Below are 21,069 nucleotides of genomic sequence, written 5' to 3' on the forward strand. Positions count from 1 at the left end.
GGGTGCAGTCCTGCTTTGAAGCATCGAGTGAGTGGAAACCTTCACAGGTTATTTTTTGATGTAGTTAAAAGTATACCTATTCTCATATTTAATTTTTTTTCCAAAAAAAAATAAATAAATGAATAAATGCTTTTAGACGTAACCGTGCAGTGGATTTGTCTCGATCGGTGTGTTTCGAAGTGCAGCTTTCAGAAATGCAAGCAAAACCCTTTTTTTCTTCCAACTTTTTTAATCAAAGAAACATGACACTGTCACAATAAATAACCATGCTTTTTTTTTTTTTGTACTGCTGATGCTTTCTTCCAAGAAAAAGGAAATGAGTCTCGATCCAAATGGAGAAACTGAGATGCAACCCCCCCGACCTTTTTTTTTCCTATTTTTATGCTTCGTCATCGTGCAATATTGTACATAAACACCAGGAAGACGGGAGGGGTGATGGTGGTGGGGGGGGGGGGGGGGGGGGGGGGGCCTTCTGTCTCTGCCTTTTCTAACAAAAATGTAGATCCAGCCGTCGACGGTGCACCCCCCAGTGGTTACAATACAGCCCTTTCATCAGAACCTTAACTATTTACAAGGAGATTGTGTGTACATCCTCTCTGCCTCTCAACTTTTTGTTTTTGGCTCCGGCTGCAAACTGGCTTCACTGTCAGCAGAGGGTTGTTCCATAACTGATGTGAGACTGTAATGCACCACTGAGCTGGAGGTCAGGCAAAAGGAACATAAATCTTTAATAACAAACGGCTCCATGTGAAAATGCATAAGCACCTTTTTCTTTTTTGCCTCTGTAAACTCCACTCGTCTTAAGTTCATGTACTCGTATCCTTGACAACACTGCTATCTTCATACACAACAGAGGAATTCCAGCCTCTTAATACTCTGAACATGAGCTTTTTTTTGGGGGGGGGGGTTTGGCTCTGTAGTAAAGCACATTTGGGTATGCTGGACATCACCTACACACCTTTATATATGGCCAACATTTTGTGACTGAGTGCTGCTGTTCGGGCTCAGTAACTGATTGCACAGTTCCATCTCCTAATGATCACATTAGTTAGCAGTTTTCTCAATCTGAGGCAGACAATCGCTGCCTTTACATGAGTGAAAGAAACACCACAGCACTGCAAACCTGAATCCTCGATGGCATTCACGTCACTCAGTTCTCGCTGAGGTGAACAGGTCGAATCTGTTTATGGCTGGAAGGGGGGGGGGGGGGTGCGGCATTTTACAGCAACAGGATTCTAAAAGAAATCAACACAAACAGGCTCATACATCCCCACACAGATACAACTCTGCAGCTGATTGAGCAGAGGGTCATGGTGTCGTCCACATGAGTTCTCGGGGGGGTTTGTTAAAACGAACACACCCACCACATCATTTGGCTAAATGAAATGAAGGCAACAGAACATGCAAGCATAAGAAAAGACACCAGGAAAGCTCGTATTGTGGCGTAGCTGAGGAGAAGACACGGATTGACCCCGCAGAGGTCTGAGCTGGCTCTTACACCCAACAAAACAGCAATGACAGAGTGTGGGGGGGGACTGTTGGTGGGTTAAAGAAGCATAAAAACATATCTCTCCATCTAATTGTAAAGTAGGCATAGTTTATATTGAAAATAATTTGTTTTACAATGCCATCCGCGTATGAAAAGAAAATTACATCCCTGTTGTATTTTCAAATTTACACACATCTATTTACAGATAACTTTGTCCCTCGGTGCATGTGGTGGATGCGTGGCACTAAATGACAGCCTTATGCATCCATACTTCTGCAGTGGACTCGCACATCTATGATGAAAGTGTTCAGGGAAAGAAAGAAAAAAACAAAACAAAGCAAGTGTTCTGCCCATGCGCAGCGAGTGTGACGCTCAGTCCGGCTCTCTGCTGAGGAAGTAACCGTGTCGTAGTGACAGCAGTTTGCAGGACCCCAGCCCCTCCCCCTGGAATTTTACCCTGCAGAATCCACCAGGCAATGGCAGCTGATTGAGCAAAATAATGAGCACAGACAGGATTTAAGGGGGGAAAAAAAGTTGCAGAGCAAATCAAATCAAATTAAAAAGGAAGACAAGTTGCATGGGTGAGAGTTTGAGTTTGTTACAAGAGCACACGTTTCAGGTTAGGAGGAAGAAAAGCCTCAGCAGAAAGGACAGGCGAGATCAAACAGGCAACAGGGTGGCGCACATATTGGCAACTGTGGTGCTACCGGTGTCGAGTTTGTAGCACACTAATTTGTGGTTAAAAAGAAGGCTCAGACTGCTGCGGTGAACCTGGGGCGGGTATCTGCTTAACAAAAGGCAATGGTGGAATGGTGCCAGAGAGGAGCTGATGCTATGATGTCCGGAGTTTTTGGATCCTCGCACCTGGATGGGCCTCAGTTGCTGAGGAGCAGCTCTGTCGCCGTTTCCACATCCCAGGATTTGGAAGACAAGGCCGCTATTACTGCATTCTGAGTAGAAGGGGGAAGAATCATGGAGAAACTATTGGAACCTGCGTGCCCCTTGCAAAATAAAGTGAAGTAAACTAAACAGTTTGAAATGAAAAGGTATTTTCTGTCAGCCTTGGTGATTCAAATGTGAGGAGACATTTTTATCGTTTCTAATATTAAGAAATGTTTTTTTCCCCCTTTTTTTACAAATGTTACTGTCAACTGATGGTACCTTATCAAAGCCCATGGCACAGAGTTTGTCTATTTTTCTCGTGTAGTCAGGACTGGAGACCGGAGCGCCTGCGTAGACGTGTGACCACAGCCTTGCAGTCTGTTTGAACATTTCTGGGTTCTGCTTATACTGTGGATTCAGACAGAGTTCACAAAAAGGTCAACGTAAGACACGAGGCTACGCTATTGTAGCAACAAAAAAAACAACAACACGTACACACATTTGTGCGTCTCACCTGGTTCGCTACAACTGCATCCTGGGGATCGTCTGGTTCTGCTGCAGCCAGAAGAGCCTGTAGAGACAAGAGCACCGTCCGCAGGGTCATAGCAGCTGCCCTGGGTGAGACAGAGTAAACGTTGGAGCAGGTACAGCTCATCTCTGAATACAGTGGATCACAGGGCTTAGATACTTCTCACTCACCACTGGTCTTTTAAAATGTCCAGACATATCGCTCCCGTCACAGAACTGATATTAGGGTGCCAGATCTTGCTGATGAAGCGCACCTGAAGAAAGACGGACGTGGGAAATTTCAGAGGGTCTATATGATGCCAGCTTCCGCTTGGCCGTGACTTTATGGTGGTCGTTGTGTGGCTGATGTCACAAATTACTGAGCTAAACTACTTTCTGTAGTTTGCACATCAAATGTGACAAAATTCCTCACTGTACATCCTTTTCTGGTGCACTTATTAAGCGTTCTGCTTAACTTGATTGAGCCACACGGTGACACCACCATCCATAAAACTGTGTGTTAAAAGGTTTTCAATGCAATTCAGATTTACTGTGGGAAAAGGATTGTATGCGTTTAACATCCTTTTATTTCGAGCACGACTTCACTTCTCCTTCGGTTAACACGCTGGTTTTAACTTAATGAGTCTCTCTTGTTTTCATTTATATTTATGAAACCCATGATGGTATCCAGAGTAGTAACGTGTACACAGATGGGTGACAAACTAGCCTGAAAGTGTGTTAGTAGGGTACAACCCAGTCCAACAGTTAAAAGACTGACTGCGTGCCGTCTTTACCCGAGCTCTTCTCCTTGTTAGGAAACATCACGAGGTTAAGGAAAGATGGTAGGATAAATTAAGTAAGGAATTGTCCTCATATTTATTCAAGCTAATCATGATACTACAGGGTACATAACCTAGCATCACTGTGAAAGCTGCAGCCGCAAGGAATTGTGGGACAGAATTATCTTTTCTCTTTGACACAGAATGGTCCAGTGTTTCCTACAAGAGGATATTAAATCCCTCATGTTTAGAGAATTTGATTGTCTCTTATTGTGGCTGTTGCTGTGGCCTAGATATTTCCAGGTCATTTCACCTGGCTCGGATCTTTCCTGAGCTAAATAAATAAATAAATGAGCATCATTTAAAAAGGACCCCATGCCTCTAAAGTGCCCAATACGAAGCACAAAAAAAACACACCAAATCTGCTTACTGTGGGCTTCTTTCTTAGTATGTCACACTTCTGGTATTTGAATTAATTCGACAAAACAAAATGGAGGCCATCACTATTTTTCAGATGACCAGATGGAAGACAGGAAGGTGCATACCTTAGGTGGGTTGAATGGGTAGGTTTCTGGGATTTTTATTTCAAGTTGATATCTCCCGCCTTGAAGAGAAAGCACAGTAAGAAAACGTTAAAGCATGACAAACCGTGACGAAGTGCTGTCACGGCAGTTCAGGTGTGTGGCAGTACCTTCATATGGCGTATCTGGGGGACCCGCTATCTCACCCCTCAGCTCTGTGAAGTTCTCATCCACCAAATCAACTTTAATCTGGTTTTTGCTTGTCTGAGGGTTCGGACAAATGACAGAAGTGCAAAAGAGTTAAACGGTATTATGGGTCCCCGCCCGTTGTGACACATTTCCATCGAGTATTTAGTCACACTTCGGCAGGCAAACAAGAAGCCACAAGCGTGCTCATCGTAACAGAAGCAACTGATAAAAACGCCAATGGAATTAAAAGTCGGTTTGTTCCACAGTTTTCACGGGAGGTGTTGAGACATGTTAGCAAAACAGACTGCTCGCTGGAGGAGCTGTACAAGCCAAAGTTAACTATAAACCGACAGTAACTTGGCTTGTCAGTCGGCAGAATGACGACATAAACCTCGTAAATTACCGCAAGCCTCCCGCACTGAGCAGATAAGAAGTTTGTTAAGTGGCTGAACGTTAAAGAACAACACGACATGCTAATGCTAACTGTAAACGAAGTGTCAACATAACGTTTCCCCAGAGCAAGCTAAAAGGTGCTGAACCGGTGTGTCGCCAACTAATTTGATAAACGGCGGCTGTACACGAGGCGTTTGTAGCAGTTCATTTAAAGTGTGTTTGTTTTATTTGTTATTTCTCTCAGGTATACTGTATTGTTTTCTGGTAGCAAGAGGGCCTGTCAGTTGACAAAACCGAATCCCCGGTGTTTCCTGAACACACCCACCTAACATAACAAGGGAGGTTCTACCACATACGAAGCTAAAGCTAGCTAAAGTTCTCCTGTTCGGGCCTGACCTGCCGAAACATAAAACCGGGACCTTACCAGGTAATTTTGTTCTGTCCTAACGGGTTGCCGTGACTACAATTTTTAATACAGCCTAAACGGAGAACAAAGACGAACAACAGCAGAAGAAGGAAGAAAAAAAACAACCAGTAACGTAAACGCACCTCTTCGCTTTTAAGAACTTCTTTGAACTCTCGCTTGATCCTCTGGACCGCGATGTTAGCCATGGCTGTGGCTGTCTGCCGAGCTACTGCTGCCGCCTCGAAGGTAGACCCGGGGCCTTTCTCCCGGTGTTGTCTGTCTGTGTGGGGTCTGCCTGCTCGGTGTGTTTCGCTGGTATGGAGCTCCTTTCACTTTCACCGTTTAGTGCTTCCTTTCACCTCAGAGGGAGATCACCGTTGCCGTGCACTGCCAGGCAGCCAGCCCACAGCGTCAGTGAATCCAGAACATGCACCACAGAGCAGCTGCTGCATGGAGCGCAAGCTGGAACTTTCATTAACGAGCTGGGCTCCAGTGACAGACAGACAACGTGGGTGCTCTTTTGAAACTTGACTTCAGGGAATTTCTCATCATGTGCTGAGCACATCTGGTTCCTAGCAATGAAAGCTGTCAGAATTTTACACCTGACTGTGATCTGACGTGGGTGTTTTTTTTTTCGTGTATTGTTTCATTACTTGAAAGCAATTTAGAGGTTCAACGAATTATTAGTCAAATAACAGTTGGAGATGGTGATGGTCTGGGGTTGAAGCCTAAATGATTATATATCAATTAACTCTTCTGCTCTCCTCTAGCACTTCTGCTCAAATGTTTTTCAGTGTAATCCTTACTCACCACATTTGAATGTTGGCTTCCACACTTAATCTTCGTTGCCTCGGTTTAAGGCGAACATCTCACTCCACAGACTTTTCAGTCACTTTTAGCTCGTAGTTTGTCAGTGACAGTTCGGCTGCTTGAAAATTCAAATATGCCCTCATGATTTTGAACATGACGAGCATTTGCGTTGCTTCCATATCTTATGAATGGCTTATGTTGTTACAAAATAAAAGTACAGAAAGTAGACCAACTTTGCTGTCAAACAATCAGCCCATTGCAGAAACATACAAAATATGTGTCAGATTCATAAGAGGACACAACTACTCAATGTGATTATGCCCTCCTCGAGCACATACCTCATTAAGATGCCACATAGTCATTGTTCTCCTTCATCCTTACTTTTAAGTTGAGTACTTTTAAGCACACTACGTAGTCAGTATTTTTACTCAGGTAAAAAAAAAAAGCTTTTCCCCCCTAAAATCCCACTAAAAAAGCATAGTGCACTGTTACTTCGTTTTACCAGCTAACAAGTTGTGAAATGGTAGGGGAAAAATGCATCATACTGAATTTGGAAAATCACACAAGATGCATCCAGCAGATGTACCAAATGTGTCCGCGTCACAAAATATTCTTATTATCTGTCATATAGTGGTGGAAGAAGTGATCAAAGTTTGAGAATGGCTCAATTTAAACAGAGATGGTAAGAGGTGACAATTCAAGTTGTGCATTTATACTCTGTTATAGACTTCTTTGTGTCAGAGTGGCTACTCTTATAGGTTATAGTGCGTGTGGTGGAAATTTTAGTGAGGCACAGAGTCAGTTATTTTCTGAGGAGATAAGATGCTTTTAGTAAGAACAAGAGAGAACAACAAAGTACAGAGCTGCTCTGACCACTGAGATAAAAACAATTCAGTAATTATGCAAATTGTTGCGTCATCGCTCCTTGGGTATAGTTGAGCGTTTTTATCTGGTCTATCTTTCTTCCCTAGCTTGTTAAAGTGCTAACTAGTTAAAGGCAGTTAAAGTGTAACCCAAGGTTACACTGACACAGCTCCAAGTACCAGCTTCCCTTCAATCCTCCTTAAAATGCAGCTTTATCATATAACGAGCACACAATGTCATCAGGAGGAAAGAGAAAAACAGAAAATGTTGGTGTCTTGCAGGAGGTCATCTGCAGGTTATACACAGTAACACTCAATACAGTGTATGTAAGAATTAATTTTCCATTAAATGCGACATACATTGTAAACGGAGCACAAGTATTTAGGGTAAAATGTGCAAAGCAGCTGAAGCTGCCAAATAATTGCAATCGATTAAAAAGTAACACATTTCGACCTAAAATGTGGAATTGTTGTGGAAAACTGCTCGACGCTGACATAATCCAGTGCATTCTCAATATGGTTTCCTTAGATAAGGTCTTTTATTGCATCAAATATTCGGTCATACAGTTGCACAGATGCTTTAAGTACATCTGCCTTCTATGAAGCCAGACTCTTTGTTTACTATTCAGACGGGGTACTGTGATTGGCTAGAAGGTCCGCCCATCAAATATGTGGACCAATGAGAGACGCTTCCCTCGTACCGTCCACTCTGGTGAGGTCGCCCCACCCCCTTAGGTCCCGGATGTATGTCGTGAAGAATAGCTGGTTTGCTCACGTGTATTAAACAAAACAGAGACGGATGGCTGACATGTCTGCGAACTGACGGTCTCTGAGGGGAACAGCAGCGGCAGGGGCAGTGCAGCGCAGGCCCGCTAAAGACAGTTGTCGTTTCTGAGTATTACCAAGCTCAAGTAAGTCGTGTTTCTGTTGTGTTTGTTGTCACATCCGCGTCCAATGTTGAACCAAAGGGAATAAGAGAAGAAAAACCTGACATGGCTGGGAGTTTTCTGCGGCTAGGTTGGCGAGACTAGCAATAAGCTAGTTAAGCTAAACGAGTTCCAGCTTCATTGTTAATGTTTGCCTCGAGAGTTGGTTAATAGGAGGTGGTGATGGCTGCTTTGATAGGTCATTGGGATTTATCCGAGTTAAGTTAAACCGACAACTTGGTCTGTTTGTTCCTCTACAGATGTGCAGTCACCCAATCATGAAAGGAAGAAAAAAAAAAGGTTTACATGTTGGTGCTAAAACTAACACTGCTTACTTGAATTCCATCATCATGGAATTCATAATGTTTAGTTTTAGTTAAACCGTTAGAGAAAAGTCTTGACTAAACTGTATATGGCTGTTTAATACAGTGGCGTTTCTATGATTTAGTTCACTGGCTCGTTCCAGCTTAGCTAAACCTCCCAGTTCGTGTCATTAACTTATTTAATAAAAACACTGCTCCTGTTGAAAGTATCAGAATCGGTGACATTTCACCCTGCAAAACCTGTGATATACAGCCACCAAAAAGTACAGACATTGACACAAAGACAGCAATAATTTGCTTATTTCATAAACCAGTATTTTACTCACAGTAGAAGTAAAAAATAAATCAAATATTGAAAGTGAGGCATTTACTATTTTGTGAAAAATCTTATCTCATGTTGACTGATGGTGGCAAAACATCTAAAAATGTCCAGTTCCATAGACCCTAATGCTCCCGCGCTGAGATGAGCGCTGAGAACAACCTGGATGCTCCTTCTCTTTTTGACTGCAGAGGGTTGCGCTGGCCATGCTTCCCAAATAGAATGAACTTTTCTTTGCCTCTAAGAGACTCTGCCTCTCTGAGGTGCTCTTTTTCGACCCCAAAAAAATGTTGCCAACTAACCTCATCAGTTGCAACATGTTCCTCCAGCTGTTTCTGTTTAGCACCACTTACTCTCCCAGCCTTTTGTTGCCCCTGTCACAGCTTTTCTTTTTATATATATATATATATATAGATGTGTTGCCGCCATCAAATTCAAGATGAGCTTGCGTTGATCATCAAATAGTAAAATTTCTCGCTTTCAACCCTTTTAAAAGTTTTCTGTGTTTTGTTGTGATTAACATTTTTCAGTGATGTTTTTCTTTGCATTTTACGTGTTGTTCCAGCTGTTTTGGAATTGTTTGTTCAGTTCATAAAGTTGTGAAAGAGTGATATAGATCTGGTTTATTAAGTCAGAAACCTTTACTGATTTATTAATTTACTTCCCTTTTCTGAGGTTTCCACAGTGTTCTGTTTTGAGGAGAATAACAACAACAGAGTAGGCTGACTGTCCTTAGCTGTGCAGTCTCCTCCCCCAATCTCTGCGCCTGTGGAAACAACAATAGTCCACAGCATTGACAAGAGGCGGCATTAGATTTCTCTCACTTGCTCATGTACGTCCTAGTTACATTCAGTGCTTTCGTTTCAAGGTGGATACTGTCCGGTGAGAAATGGCAGAGGGAGGCTTTGACCCTTGTGAGTGCATCTGCACCCAGGAGTATGCTATGAGGCGCCTCATTAACCTGGTAAGCAACAAAACTGCGAGGCTTCGAAAGACGACTGAAATTGTGCGGACAGGTCGAAGTATTCCAAGAATGTTGTGTGGCATGAAAATGTAGACGAGGAAGGAAAGACGTACACTTTGTAATGTAAAACATAGTCTTTCCAGGAGGACAGAGAAGGAAATGAAAAGTGAGGGTGAGCCAACATATCCTGGTTCCTGATCCGTGTTTGTCCCAAGATCCTATCAGTGCTGCCCTGCAAAGATGTCTCACTCTGCTCCACTGTGTGAAGTCAGATTTGCATTGTGCTTTGAAATAAATTCTGTTCTTTCTTGGCGGAGTTTTTGAAAATGAGGTCAAACATGTAATAAAGGAAACATCCGCTGCTCTCTGTTGTCAGTTTACAGATTTGACATAATTTGCTTTCTTGCGCTCGGGAACAACTTGTGTGGCACGTCGCAGTTGGCTGAGAGCTTGAAACCATTCTGAGGTTTCTGATTAGCTTACGTCATTAAAGGGCGTTGCTAAAATAGCTCATACAACATTAGCCTTTCAAATTTGTATGTTATATTTCAGGAAGCAGACCCAGCATTATAGAACATAGAGCATCATTTACTGTTTTCTATATGGACCACTTGTGGGCCCCCTTTTGCCAGGTGAGGGCACTGATGCCCAGAGTCAATAATTCTGTCATTTGATCCTTGTGTATTTATTTTCTTTTCTCAGCTCAGGCAATCTCAGTTCTACTGCACAGACACAGAGTGTCCTCAGGAGTGTATGTATACCCACCTCTTTCTATACTTCACATTTTTATGGTTTGTGTTTGTTAAAGAGCGGGAATGTGGCCTGGACCACCATATCAAATGAGAAATATTCGTTTCGGTGTGTAAAAGTTTTGTATTTCTGCACAGTGCCAGGACCCAGTGGGACAGTGGGCGGAGGAGGTGACATGACCCTCCCCATGGTTCTCATGGGCTGGGCGGTGGTGGCCCTGGTTCTGTTTCTGCTGCGCCCATCCAGTCTCAGGGGAGCCCGTCCTGCAGGCAAACCCACTGGACCTCATAATGTCAGTACCGACCATTCTCATGTTACACTGCAGAGACAAGCTAACACGTTAAAAGTCACTGCTGTGCCATGGCTCTTACCATTAAAAACTGATTAAGCGTGAATTTGTTTCTGTAAGAATATAATAAGACGCAGCTTGTCTATTTGCAGATTAAACAAGTCAATAATAATAATGTTACGGTCAATTTAAGACGTCTAACAGGAATAAAATTAGTTGAGAAACACGACAAAAGCTAAGGTACCTTTCACACCTGCTCCTTTACGAATGAACAGGGAGGCGAGTGTTCTTTCTCTATTCTCACATTGGCTTCTTTCCTGTTAAGTTGGAGCTATTAACTCATTTGGTTTCACAGATTTTAAGAGGAGGAAAGGCTTTTGTACCCACCATGAGCAGCTGGGTGAGAAGGGCTGATAAATTCATGTGATATGAAACATGTACTTATTGAAAACGTAAACCACGAGCGTTTGTGGTTGTGGCCACACACTCAGTCCTCAAACCTGTACGGTCAAGGTCTTTAATCAGACTGACAAACAAATTGTGCTTAGCTAAACTTGGTGCTCCATCGTCTGCATAGGTTTGTCATTCAGTGCCTGCACAGTCCCTTAATTAAGCATGTCCCTTCTACTTTTCACAGTAAGCTTAGTCTTTTAGTGCCATCTAAATGAAAAACCTGTTTTTTGTATTTGAAGTAAGAGAAACTTGTCACGTCCTCAAGAATGTAGATTTCCTATTCATGTTCAGCATGACTGCAGATCCACAAATAGACGAAGGAACTGAGCATCTTTTTGTGAAATTTGACTTCCCGTCCTTCTCACTGGGAGGTCAGTTTGCGGCTCGGTGCCTTTTTCTCAGGGAATAGTTGAGATAATCCTGAGAAAAACAGCTGATTTATTGAGCTGCTGCATGTGTTTGCAGATATGCAGTAGGCAAACATTTACAGCAGGCTGAAAACATCTGTATGAAAAAGGAAAAAGAAAAAAAAAAAAAAGCTCTTCCATCTCACGGTCGCCTCTCTAAGGCACGAGTAGATGTGGCTGCTTTGAATAGTGTTATTTTCAGTGAATGTGTTGCCTCTCAACGAGGCACGTGACAGTTTTATTCTCTCAGATGTAACACTTACTTACTCAAATGACTGAAATGAGGAACAAACATCAAGGTGATTCAAATCATTCAGTGGGCTTATTGCAAATGTCTGTCTGCCATCCCCACCGTGAAGTCTTTTCCTGCTTTAGATTATTACGGGATTCTTTCTTCTTAAAACGTTTTATGAGATGGATTTGAATAGGACTTTGATTTTATGCAGTTTGGCAAGTCCGATACGCCGCACCCATACTCATGAGAAAGATTGGCCAGGATAATCTTTCATAGGGAAATGATTCTGCTAAAGCAGAAGAATTGACGTTTTACATCCACATCTTTAAACATAAACTGGAGCAGCTGTAGACAAAGAAAACAAACCACTTTTAGAATTTGACTCCTAACATTCCTTTGTGATGAGATGTCCCTCATGAAGAAAGCCAAACGGAACAGTTTAGATGTTCTGTGACTCAGAGAAAAGGAAAACACTCTCAGAGGCTCTACATGCACAGCATTTATCTGAATAAGACGGTGTTCTATTGGTCGATTGGTCTGGAGCTGATGCTTATTCATGTGGTGATGTCTCATCTCGAACCGAACGTGCTCCGGAGCAAATTTGGTCTCCAGCATGAGTAACCATGCAGTAACCATGGCGATGCAGCCCAATAAGAGCTTTGAGACACTAAAACCCAGAGAAGATACTAATCCTGCTCTGTTGTATAGGTCCCTGGTTCCTCTGAGTAACACCATTACTAAAGTTCCTGTTCTTCTCATAGCTGGGTCACATCAGCTTTCTGATCGGAGGGAACCTAACTTGTTGGCATTTTGTCAATTTTTGGGGTTCTCCCTTTTTTTTTTTTTTTGTCTTTAAATTTCTCTTCTGTTGTGACCGTTGTAGCTCTTCTTATTTAACATGCACGATGCAGGCCAGAGGTTATCTTCAAACGCATTTATTTTCCAAACCGTTTAGCATGAATACATTTTTCATGCATACTGAACACGTTCTCCTACATTTGGTCATCAGTACCTACTGCTAGCCTCGTGCAACAAAGCGTTTTAAATGCTGCCTTAAAAAAGTGTTAATTTCCGTGATAACGTTTTTGTCTGCGATCCTTGTTCCTGTTTTAGAGGATTAATCAGTTCTTGTGTGTTTTCCAGAGCGATAGAAGGGAGCCCCCAGCGCCACCTGTCGACTAACGGTGGAACCAGATCGTCGGCAAACATCCACCTGCTCTGATCGGAGCCTCCCAGTTGCCTGGAACTGTGGCCAGGACAGCAGGATCTCCCTGTCAACTTTCACTCTCATATCTTTCTCTATTATTTCCTCTTGTAATCCTGTTGCAGATCTACCTTTGATTCCTGCCTTGTAACAGAAATGTTTTTTTTTTTTTTAAGCCAGACTTTATGATTAAAACGGGCATATCAGTTGGGCTCCACTAGTTACTTCACAAAATCTTAAAATCCGGAGGTGTGTCAGCGTTTGGAGTTAGGCCCTGATCCCAGCTCCAGTGCTTCCGGATCGACTGAAGCTCGCACACAGAAAAACAAAATCGCTGAGATTCCTTCTCAGGTGGTTTAATTTTTGTTGCTCCACTTGCTGAGTGAGGAGTGGTTTTTGGTTCTTGATTCTCTCTGAAACATTCCTTTATTTCAGCTTTAAAGTTGCAACTTTAGGCAGCGTCAGTGATGACGTCGTCACATCAGGTGCAAATTCAAACCAAACCAGCAGAATGACCAAACTTATTACTTTCATTAGTTTAGGTTGACATTCTGAAAGAGGACTTCCTTTATGATAACAATCACATTGTTTAAGGCAGCGAGTTGGTCGTCTCTTTACTGCAAACCCGAACCAGCAAATAGTCACATCCACTATATCAACTATAGTACTTCTTTTTAAGAAAGAAAGAAGAATCGGCTTTAGAAATATTAAGGCGATTTTGTTTGGGCTGTAATTGTTTTTTGGCTAAAAGACCAGCGGAGCGAACAACAAGTTGTTGCCAAAGAAACTTCGTGTTTCATCACAGCTCGAGATTTCTTTTACGGGTCGGGTGTCTCGTTTTCCGCCGTGTATGAGAGCAATGCAAAGGTTTCTCCTCGAAAAGATGTCAAAAAGTTAGTGAATGAAAATCTTTGTTCAAACAACTTGTTCTGGAATTTAGAGAGCTTTCGCGTAAACAAAACTTTTACGTTGGGGTGTTGTTGTTTTTTTCCGGTTAAATTTCTCGTAGAAAGCGGTGGAGGGAGCGTTTGCCTTTGTTTTGTTTTTTTTTTCTATTTTTTTTAGTACACATATTTTATTGGGGGCATTATCCTTTGATGCTGCGGCAGCCTTTTCTATTATGAAGAACCCTCTTTCAATTTATTTTATCCAAATGGCCAATTTCAAAAGAGGCATTTGATTCAGAGCCACCAGCCGAGTCACCATCACATGGCACTCTGGGAGAGTTGTTTGTTTTTTTTTTTCCACGAATCCCAACTGTATTGTATGAATATCTTTCCTGTGCTTGGCAGTTAAAGGGCATTTGGGTCTTGTGTTCGTTCCGGGTGTCTGTGACATCAGAAAATTTGTGGATTTGTTAGCGGATTGAAGGCTTTTGAGCTGTAACACCATTGGTTTGTGATGAGAGTGCTCTTTTCATGTCATCAGAGCCTTTTTTTTTTTTTCTCCTGTACTGCAGCTTTCTACTTGTTTCGGGGATAGCGAGGATATAAGAGCGGGAGTCTTTATCAGCTGATGTTTTAAATGAAGGGGTAACTCCAGATCACTTCCTGAGGTGATTACGTAGACTATTTGGTATGACATGAGATTCTGAATTTCACTGCTACTTTGAGCAAAAGGGCTTGAACTATGCACTTTTCCTACAAAACAATGAATAAATAAATACTTCAGTCGTAATTGCTTGGCTGTGTTTTGTTGTTTACTGTAGATCTCAAACACTTGTTCATTTATCCATCCATCCATTTTTTTTTTATTCCTGCTTAATTATGAGTTTTAAACGCATTAAGATCTTTGAGCTGTTTAACAGGGCTTGTGTTATAAGTTGCAGGCTGATGTGTAATTGTTGTCTCCGTCTTCATCATTTCTTGCTTGTTCCTTATTGAATGAGCAATAATAATTTGCGCTTGCGCAAACGTACCGCCGGTGACATCCTCGGTGTCATCCTCCGAGCATGCGCAATGTGGAAACGGAACTCGAGAGCCCGTCTCCCTGGGTTACCATCAACAACTTGGTTAGCTCTCTGTAGCTATATGCTAACCCAGGATTCGTTTACATGATATTTATCTGTAGCTGTAGGATGTGAGTAGAAGTACAAGACAGCTGTTTCGCAAACAAGGTTTGCGTAATGTGTAGTCTTCTTTATTTGCAGAAACTTAGTGGCAAACTATCTTTAGCAAGGACTAGCTGGCATGCTAATGTCAGTGCGCGCGACCTGAGTACTTTGTTTATGGTTTTTTTAAGTTTTCATGATGACAAATGAGGAGATCACGACACTGGCGTACACGAAAAGCCCTAAAACATCCAAGAGAACAACATTTCAGGTGAGAGTTTAACTGTATGTAGTCAGGACTTCTTAACAAGAGAAAAATAATGGGATTAGAGAAACCGACAGCCCACTGAAAAAATAAAATCATGTTGTTGTAGGATGAACTTCAGGCTGCTGTGGCTTCCAGGGCAAGCAAAACGAAAGCAGAACGATACTCTTACCTTGATGACTTTGATGATGATGAAGATGGTAAGTTGTCAGAGCATCAAAAAACTAATAACATGAACAATGTGGTGAGGATATTCAGAAAGAATAGAACAGAGCATTACTTTGTAATTCATAAAAGGGAAATTATATCACGCAGTGCAAGCGACTGAAGATTTCAATAAGATAAACCGTTTAGAAGATTAAATGGGTTTAAGTTCGTAAGAGTCAGTGTGTGCTGTTACTTTGGGCAGAAGTGACCCCCTTTACTGAGGCTGAGGAAGCCTCTGACTGAAGACACTTGTTAAATCACTGTGATTTGTTGAGATGAGACAATATAATCTATTGGCTGACTCTGCTTTTATTTCCTATGTTTCAGATTTTTTAAATGAACTTCTAAAATCAAGAAGAAATAGGACTGATACATTGAAGGCTGGGAGGAATAAACCCAAACCTAACAGCTTTGAGCTTTCAGACGATGAAGGCAAACATAGCAGGCCAAAGAAAGTTTCATTCCTAAAAACCCAAAGAAAAAGCTCTCCCTCGAGCGACACAGCAGCGTCAGAGGCCCAAGAAAATGAGCCACGGGAGTCTTCCGTCGACGGGACTGGCAGTTATAATGGCTCCTATTCCCCTCAGCGCTCTACGAATGTCAGTGAAGACAACACAAAGTTTGAAAATAGGGGTTTGGAGTCTGCTGATCCTCAGATCACGAATGGGCACTCAAGTCTTTCCTTTCACACATCAAACGATTCTCTTACTTTGCCCTTACCGTCTGACGGCAGTGTGGTGGACACTCCAGGTCCGGAGCAGAAGAACAGGAAGGCCGTGATGGGGGAAGACTCAGAGACTCCACGGTTGTCAGCGTCTGACCTCAGCCACGCTAATTCAGTTGGTCTGTTTAGATCTGCGCGTGATACTTCTATGAGAAAATACAAAGTGGCACAGATTGGAAGTTACATTTTCCCTTTGTGTTATTAATCAGATGGTGTTGCAGAGATGGAGCCACCTAGACCCAAACCTCGGCAGCGGACCCTTGGATTAAAGGTTACAGAGAAACCAGCTGAGGAAAGTGCATCTCAGGATGTCAGCAGACCCCAGACTTCTTCTGCTTCTATCCCCCTCTCAAATGCTACATCCAGCAGCATAGCTGTAAGAAGCCGCAGTCCACAAGTTTATCTCATTGCTCGATTATACATTGATTTGGAAAGTAAACAACTTGTTTTCCTTGTTGTTTATTGTTAGTGGTCAGATGGGGATCATGCAGCTTCACGTAACCTAAGCAAATCCTCTTCAAATAAGAGCGAACAGTCACACCGCCTCACGGGGTCTACGTTTGATTCTAGTTCCAGAGGTAATAACTTACATTTTCAGCACTATAAAAGATATGTGTGTCCTCCATCCTCTTGACATTTACTGCCTACTGTTTTAGATGGCTTTATTTCTGGTGACAGCAAAGAGCCGGAGAGAAACTACTCTTCATCATTTGAAGAATTTAATGTAAGATGTTTTGAACATTATCCAGCGTGCCCGGGGTGTTTAGTGTCATGTTAGATATGTTCCGCCTCCTAATCTGAGTTAATTGTTCATTGTTCTCTCAGGAATTCTCTGGAGATCACTCAGATCAACTCTCTTGTACACCTGGAAAATCATTCGATACCAGGTCAGTATGACAGCTGCACTAATAGAATGAAACAGTAAAAAAGGAAAGATTGTTGATCATCTTTTTTTTTTTCTATTTTCTTTTTAACTGCAATTAAGAACATCAAGTGCTCGTTCTAAAACCCCTGAGAGGTCTCGGAGTGTTTGTTCCAAGAGAGTAGAGTCAAAGTATTTGGGAACTCTCAAAGTGCTGGACCGTAAAGTCTCCCTCCAAGAGTCTCAGCCACAAGAAGCAGATTCTCTCAGAGCTGCGATTTACCAGGTCAGTGTGAGTGTGCGTTGTCTTTTCTGTCACCGCAAGAGTCACCTCAGTGCAAGGTCCTGTTTTATAATTCTAATCTCAGGGAACTCGTATTTGCTTCTTTTTAACAAGTTAATTTAAGTTTCAGATGTTTTCAGAATGTTTTTAAATTTTTTTTATAACTATCATTAGCTCCAAATTCTTCACAGATGTTCCAGTCTATGCCTATGATGCCCCCAGTTTAAGCCTTGGTCCAAATGGCCCAGCTTGAAATCCAAATAATTTCCTGCTTTATCTTTGTCTCCACAGCTCCGTTACATGGCATTAAAAAATGTCTAACTGATCACAACTGGACATTTGAAATACAAGTAAAAATGTTAGTCCGAGCAAAATCGTATTGAGCTTCTCAAACGCACCCAGATGATGACGCGTGGGTTTGAACCACTCCTGCATGTATAAGCCAAACTAGACTCAAATGGGCCGAGACACTCCGTACATGCTCTGGTTTTCCATCTTCTTCAGTGGGACTTGGCGCCCTGTTCTCTAAATAATCTGCATTGCAGTTATGGCGACCTTAGCCACACTAGTTATACGTCTGCAAACATTACGCACAAAGAGAAGTGCTTGTTGCAGCATCACAATAAAACTAATCCTCTGGATTTTCAGTCGCTCAAATGTCAGGTGACTATTAAGAGTTTTGCAGTCAGCGACAGACGATATAGCATCATTTGCACCTAACAGAGACACTTTTGTGCATCTATGTCACAGCGGTTGTTATGTTCACTGGTGGGGGCAGCGTTTCTCTGGTTTTGGCTTCATAATGGGCTGCAAACTGGAAAAGCTTGTTCAGAGACACAGTTTCTGATCTGTGGTTAAAAGAGAGAATGGAAAGGAGGTATGTAGGTCACACGAAACACTGGGAAAGTGTAATTGCATACTTCCCCTTTACAACACTTCTTTCAGATATCAGACACAGAGGAATTTGTATTTCCAGACCCATTTTGTTTTGTGCTTTCCTAGCATCTGGACATGAAAGCTGACTATTTCTGTCAGCAGAGGGCATCAGAGTGTCCACGTGATATTCTTCATTAGCAAACCCCTTTCTTGCTCTTCACAGGAATGGCTTAAAGAGAAAAAAGAAAAGTCAAGAGAGAAGATGCAGCAAAAGAAGAAAGAGGAGCTTCGAAAGGAAAAAGAGAAAAGGGTGATTCACAAAATATCATCAGTAAAGACCTCAATCCTCAATCGTGCTCGAATACTGCTCACCATCTTTATGTCAACAAACAGGAACAAGAGGCTAAAAAGGAAGATGCCATTGCGTCTTATGAAGCTTGGAAGGAAAGGAAGGCAGAAAGTCTCAAAGCAAAAGCCAAAGAAAGGAAAGATATGATACGAAAACAGCAAAGAGCTACTGAGGAGAAGCAGCAAAAAAGCCAGTCTGCTCAGCAGGTAAACTTCTCAGCTGCTATGCGTTACTATAGAAGCGATGGTACACAGGTGTGTGCATAAGTGTGATACGAAACCTGTGCTTTGCTGATGATTAAAGGTGTTCGAGAAATGGAAACACGAGCACGATCATCTGCTCGGCGAGAAGTCCAAAAAACAGAGAGACGCTGAAAATGAACTTAAACTGCAACAACAAGAGAGAGAAGAGGAAAGAAAGAGAGACAGTAGTTCTGCTTTTTCTAACTGGTGAGTGTATTTATTCCTCTTATTCTTTCGAAGGAGATGAAACATCAAATCATTTCCAGTGCTGGCTTTTAGTGACAAGACGAGATGGTGATGGCAGTGCTGAATCGTCAGAGTCAAATGTTCAGAATCCCTCCTGTTCTCTCAGAAAACTTCCCACAGCACTCATCCAGTGGTTGGAGTGGCAGGGATGTGTCTGTTGTGCATGGACGTTTCATGGTATTTTACTTTGGTGGTGCTGTTTGGTTGTTAAAATGATCAACCACAAGATGGCAGTCACAGCTAGCCGTTCATGTGTCACTGCCCCCTGCCTTTCATGCAAAGAGACATCTCCATTTCAGACTGCTTCTTCTTTTTTTTACCTCTCTTTTAACCTGTTTAAGGTGTGACAAGAAGAAACACGTTCTGCATGAAAAGGTCACAACTGAGCGCAAAGAAATCCAGAATAAAGCGGAGGAGGAGCGATATGTGAAAGAAGAAAGAGATAGAATGGCCTTAGAGATGTATGAAAACTGGCTGGTAAGTAGAAATGCCAGAAACGGAAGAGATTAGCAGGTAATCTATTGTTGCTCTGTGGCTTGGAAGTCATCACCAATCTGCAAAGTCAACTTTTGACCTGTAGACGGTAACACAGAGCTATGTTGTTGAAATCCAGTGTTTCTCCCTGAGACTCACGACCATTTGACTTTTTTTCATCAGATAAGAAAAGGCCTTGAACAGAAGAGGCAAAGGGAGGAAAGACTCATACAAGCGATACTCCGGGACAGCCCGCCTCCGCCGTGGAGCCCTCCAAATAAAACCATCCCATTTCGAAAATGAAGTCTGGAATTAAGTTTCAAGTCTTATTGTGTATGTTGTACAAAAGTAAGTGCGCCTGCTGTTAAATATGATATTTTTGTCAACAGGTTTGTAGCAGCTCCTGAGGGCAGTTTTATATTTTTTTATGTTTTCTGATGAAATAATGGATGTATGGCAATAAAAATGGTGAGAGAGTTACATGTCGGTGTGAAAAACTCCTTTTTTCAAACAATTGTGTTTACCATGCTGGATGTACTCTTAAGTTGCGGTTTGTCTCCGAAAGGTAACTATTGATATAAAAACCTCATTTTCGTGCTCTGTGTTGAGCTATTTGTTTGTTTTTCTCATTAAGTTAAGGGTAACAGATCTGTAAAGTGATCTGTCGAATTTGGGTGCATGTTTGCACTTGTTTTGCAATGTTTTTGGGGTTTTTTTGTGATCTGATTATTACAAGTCAAGGGCTGTGATTCATCTAGAGTTTAACCAACCCGTTTGGGTTGATAACAAGCTAACTACCGTGTTTTTACATTGACGGAAGCGGCAATAGTGCTTTAAAACATACATTAGACTCTGTAAAACTGAGGCTTTTTGTTCTGGGAGTTATAAAAATCTAGGATTTTATATATAAACCCAGGCAGCCTCACTATTAATTTCTTATTTTATGTGGATTATATGCGATTCTAGATTAATTTAACTTCTGAATGACTGCTGCAGAGATTGGACCTTTTAGAGCAAATGAGAAAACGTGTTTATTTAAATCGGCATGTGTTAGAATAAGAGTTTCTGTGATGGGGGGGAGGCCTCCTCCTGTCTTTTGGTTCTCATAATACTATGCAGCAAGCAAAAGTGTTTTGACTGTCTGAACTAGTCTTCCCATAACATTAAATGGCCAGTAATGCCTTTTCCCATAACATTGTGTGGCCAGCAAACATAAACAATAAAAATAGCAATAGTACCATTTTGTTAGTCAGACAACTCTGAGCCATCTTCCCGACAGGTTGTGCAGACTTGTCTCTTTCTTGCAAGAAATAAATGTTTTGTGTTAATTGTATCCAGCGACTCTGAGCCCAATTTTGAGAGAATTTTTCTGACATAATGGTCCTTCGAGCCGGATCCTAAAAATCCTTTCCACCTCCCAGGATCGGAGCTGAAACCGTGCACGGGGGAGTCCAGGACTCCTAACTGAAGTCCTCTCAGCAGAGTTTCTGATAGAGGCCGGCTGCCACTGGCTGGGGGAAAGGTGACAGGATCCATTTTTGAATCAGTGGACAGACTCGCTGGATTCTTCGTTGTTGGACTTAGCAGTGGGTTTATGGTAAGGAACCCTTTGTGTCACTATTGTTGGTGAGAAATAGTGTGATTATTAAGGAAACAAACCCAATATTAGGGGAAAATTTGTGATTATTTAACTAACAATTGTTAGAACCAAGAGGCCTTTAACTAAGTAGGGGCATTGCTATTTTCCTAAAAAAAAAGTTACTATTTCAAGTGCAGTTTAGT

At 42.0% G+C, this 21,069-nt stretch overlaps 2 protein-coding genes across 3 annotated transcripts; one reads left to right on the top strand and one right to left on the bottom strand.

Annotated features, from left to right (window-relative positions):
- Positions 1-766: 766 nt before the first annotated feature.
- Positions 767-5,658, bottom strand: ube2kb (ubiquitin-conjugating enzyme E2Kb (UBC1 homolog, yeast)). Its single transcript, XM_072383262.1, has 7 exons — positions 5,310-5,658; positions 4,349-4,442; positions 4,203-4,261; positions 3,071-3,153; positions 2,886-2,985; positions 2,651-2,779; positions 767-2,439 (listed from the first exon to the last, which is right to left on the bottom strand). Exons 1-7 carry the CDS (start codon positions 5,370-5,372, stop codon positions 2,365-2,367), a joined length of 603 nt encoding a protein of 200 aa, XP_072239363.1. The 5' UTR covers positions 5,373-5,658; the 3' UTR covers positions 767-2,364.
- Positions 5,659-7,592: 1,934 nt separating this feature from the next.
- smim14 (small integral membrane protein 14) lies at positions 7,593-19,781 on the top strand. Of its 2 annotated transcripts, XM_072383263.1 has the most exons (15): positions 9,284-9,371; positions 12,649-14,825; positions 14,951-15,030; positions 15,134-15,224; positions 15,559-16,074; positions 16,165-16,331; positions 16,425-16,533; positions 16,612-16,679; positions 16,781-16,842; positions 16,941-17,103; positions 18,200-18,286; positions 18,370-18,531; positions 18,629-18,774; positions 19,155-19,290; positions 19,471-19,781. In XM_072383263.1, the coding sequence occupies exons 3-15, from the start codon at positions 14,956-14,958 to the stop codon at positions 19,588-19,590; spliced, it is 1,902 nt and encodes a 633-aa protein (XP_072239364.1). In that variant the 5' UTR covers positions 9,284-9,371; positions 12,649-14,825; positions 14,951-14,955; the 3' UTR covers positions 19,591-19,781. The 2 variants fall into 2 exon arrangements, with proteins under 2 accessions (XP_072239365.1, XP_072239364.1); XM_072383264.1 differs by lacking the exons at positions 14,951-15,030; positions 15,134-15,224; positions 15,559-16,074; ... (8 more) ...; positions 19,155-19,290; positions 19,471-19,781 and adding exons at positions 7,593-7,750; positions 10,074-10,122; positions 10,259-10,413 and having other exon boundaries at positions 9,276-9,371; positions 12,649-14,386.
- The last annotated feature ends 1,288 nt before the right edge of the window (positions 19,782-21,069 follow it).

Source organism: Leuresthes tenuis, unplaced genomic scaffold (assembly GCF_036924035.1).
Source record: "Leuresthes tenuis unplaced genomic scaffold, fLeuTen1.0.hap1 SCAF_4, whole genome shotgun sequence".
Taxonomy (NCBI): Eukaryota; Metazoa; Chordata; class Actinopteri; order Atheriniformes; family Atherinopsidae; genus Leuresthes; species Leuresthes tenuis.

Coding starts and splice junctions, on each gene's coding strand:
- smim14 (XM_072383263.1), top strand. CDS start 14,956: ATGATGACAAATGAGGAGATCACGACACTGGCGTACACGAAAAGCCCT. Junction 15,031..15,133: donor CCAAGAGAACAACATTTCAG/GTGAGAGTTTAA, acceptor ATGTTGTTGTAG/GATGAACTTCAGGCTGCTGT. Junction 18,287..18,369: donor GAAAGGAAAAAGAGAAAAGG/GTGATTCACAAA, acceptor GTCAACAAACAG/GAACAAGAGGCTAAAAAGGA.
- ube2kb (XM_072383262.1), bottom strand. CDS start 5,372: ATGGCTAACATCGCGGTCCAGAGGATCAAGCGAGAGTTCAAAGAAGTT. Junction 2,986..3,070: donor GACATTTTAAAAGACCAGTG/GTGAGTGAGAAG, acceptor TGTCTCACCCAG/GGCAGCTGCTATGACCCTGC. Junction 2,440..2,650: donor GTGCCATGGGCTTTGATAAG/GTACCATCAGTT, acceptor CCTTCTACTCAG/AATGCAGTAATAGCGGCCTT.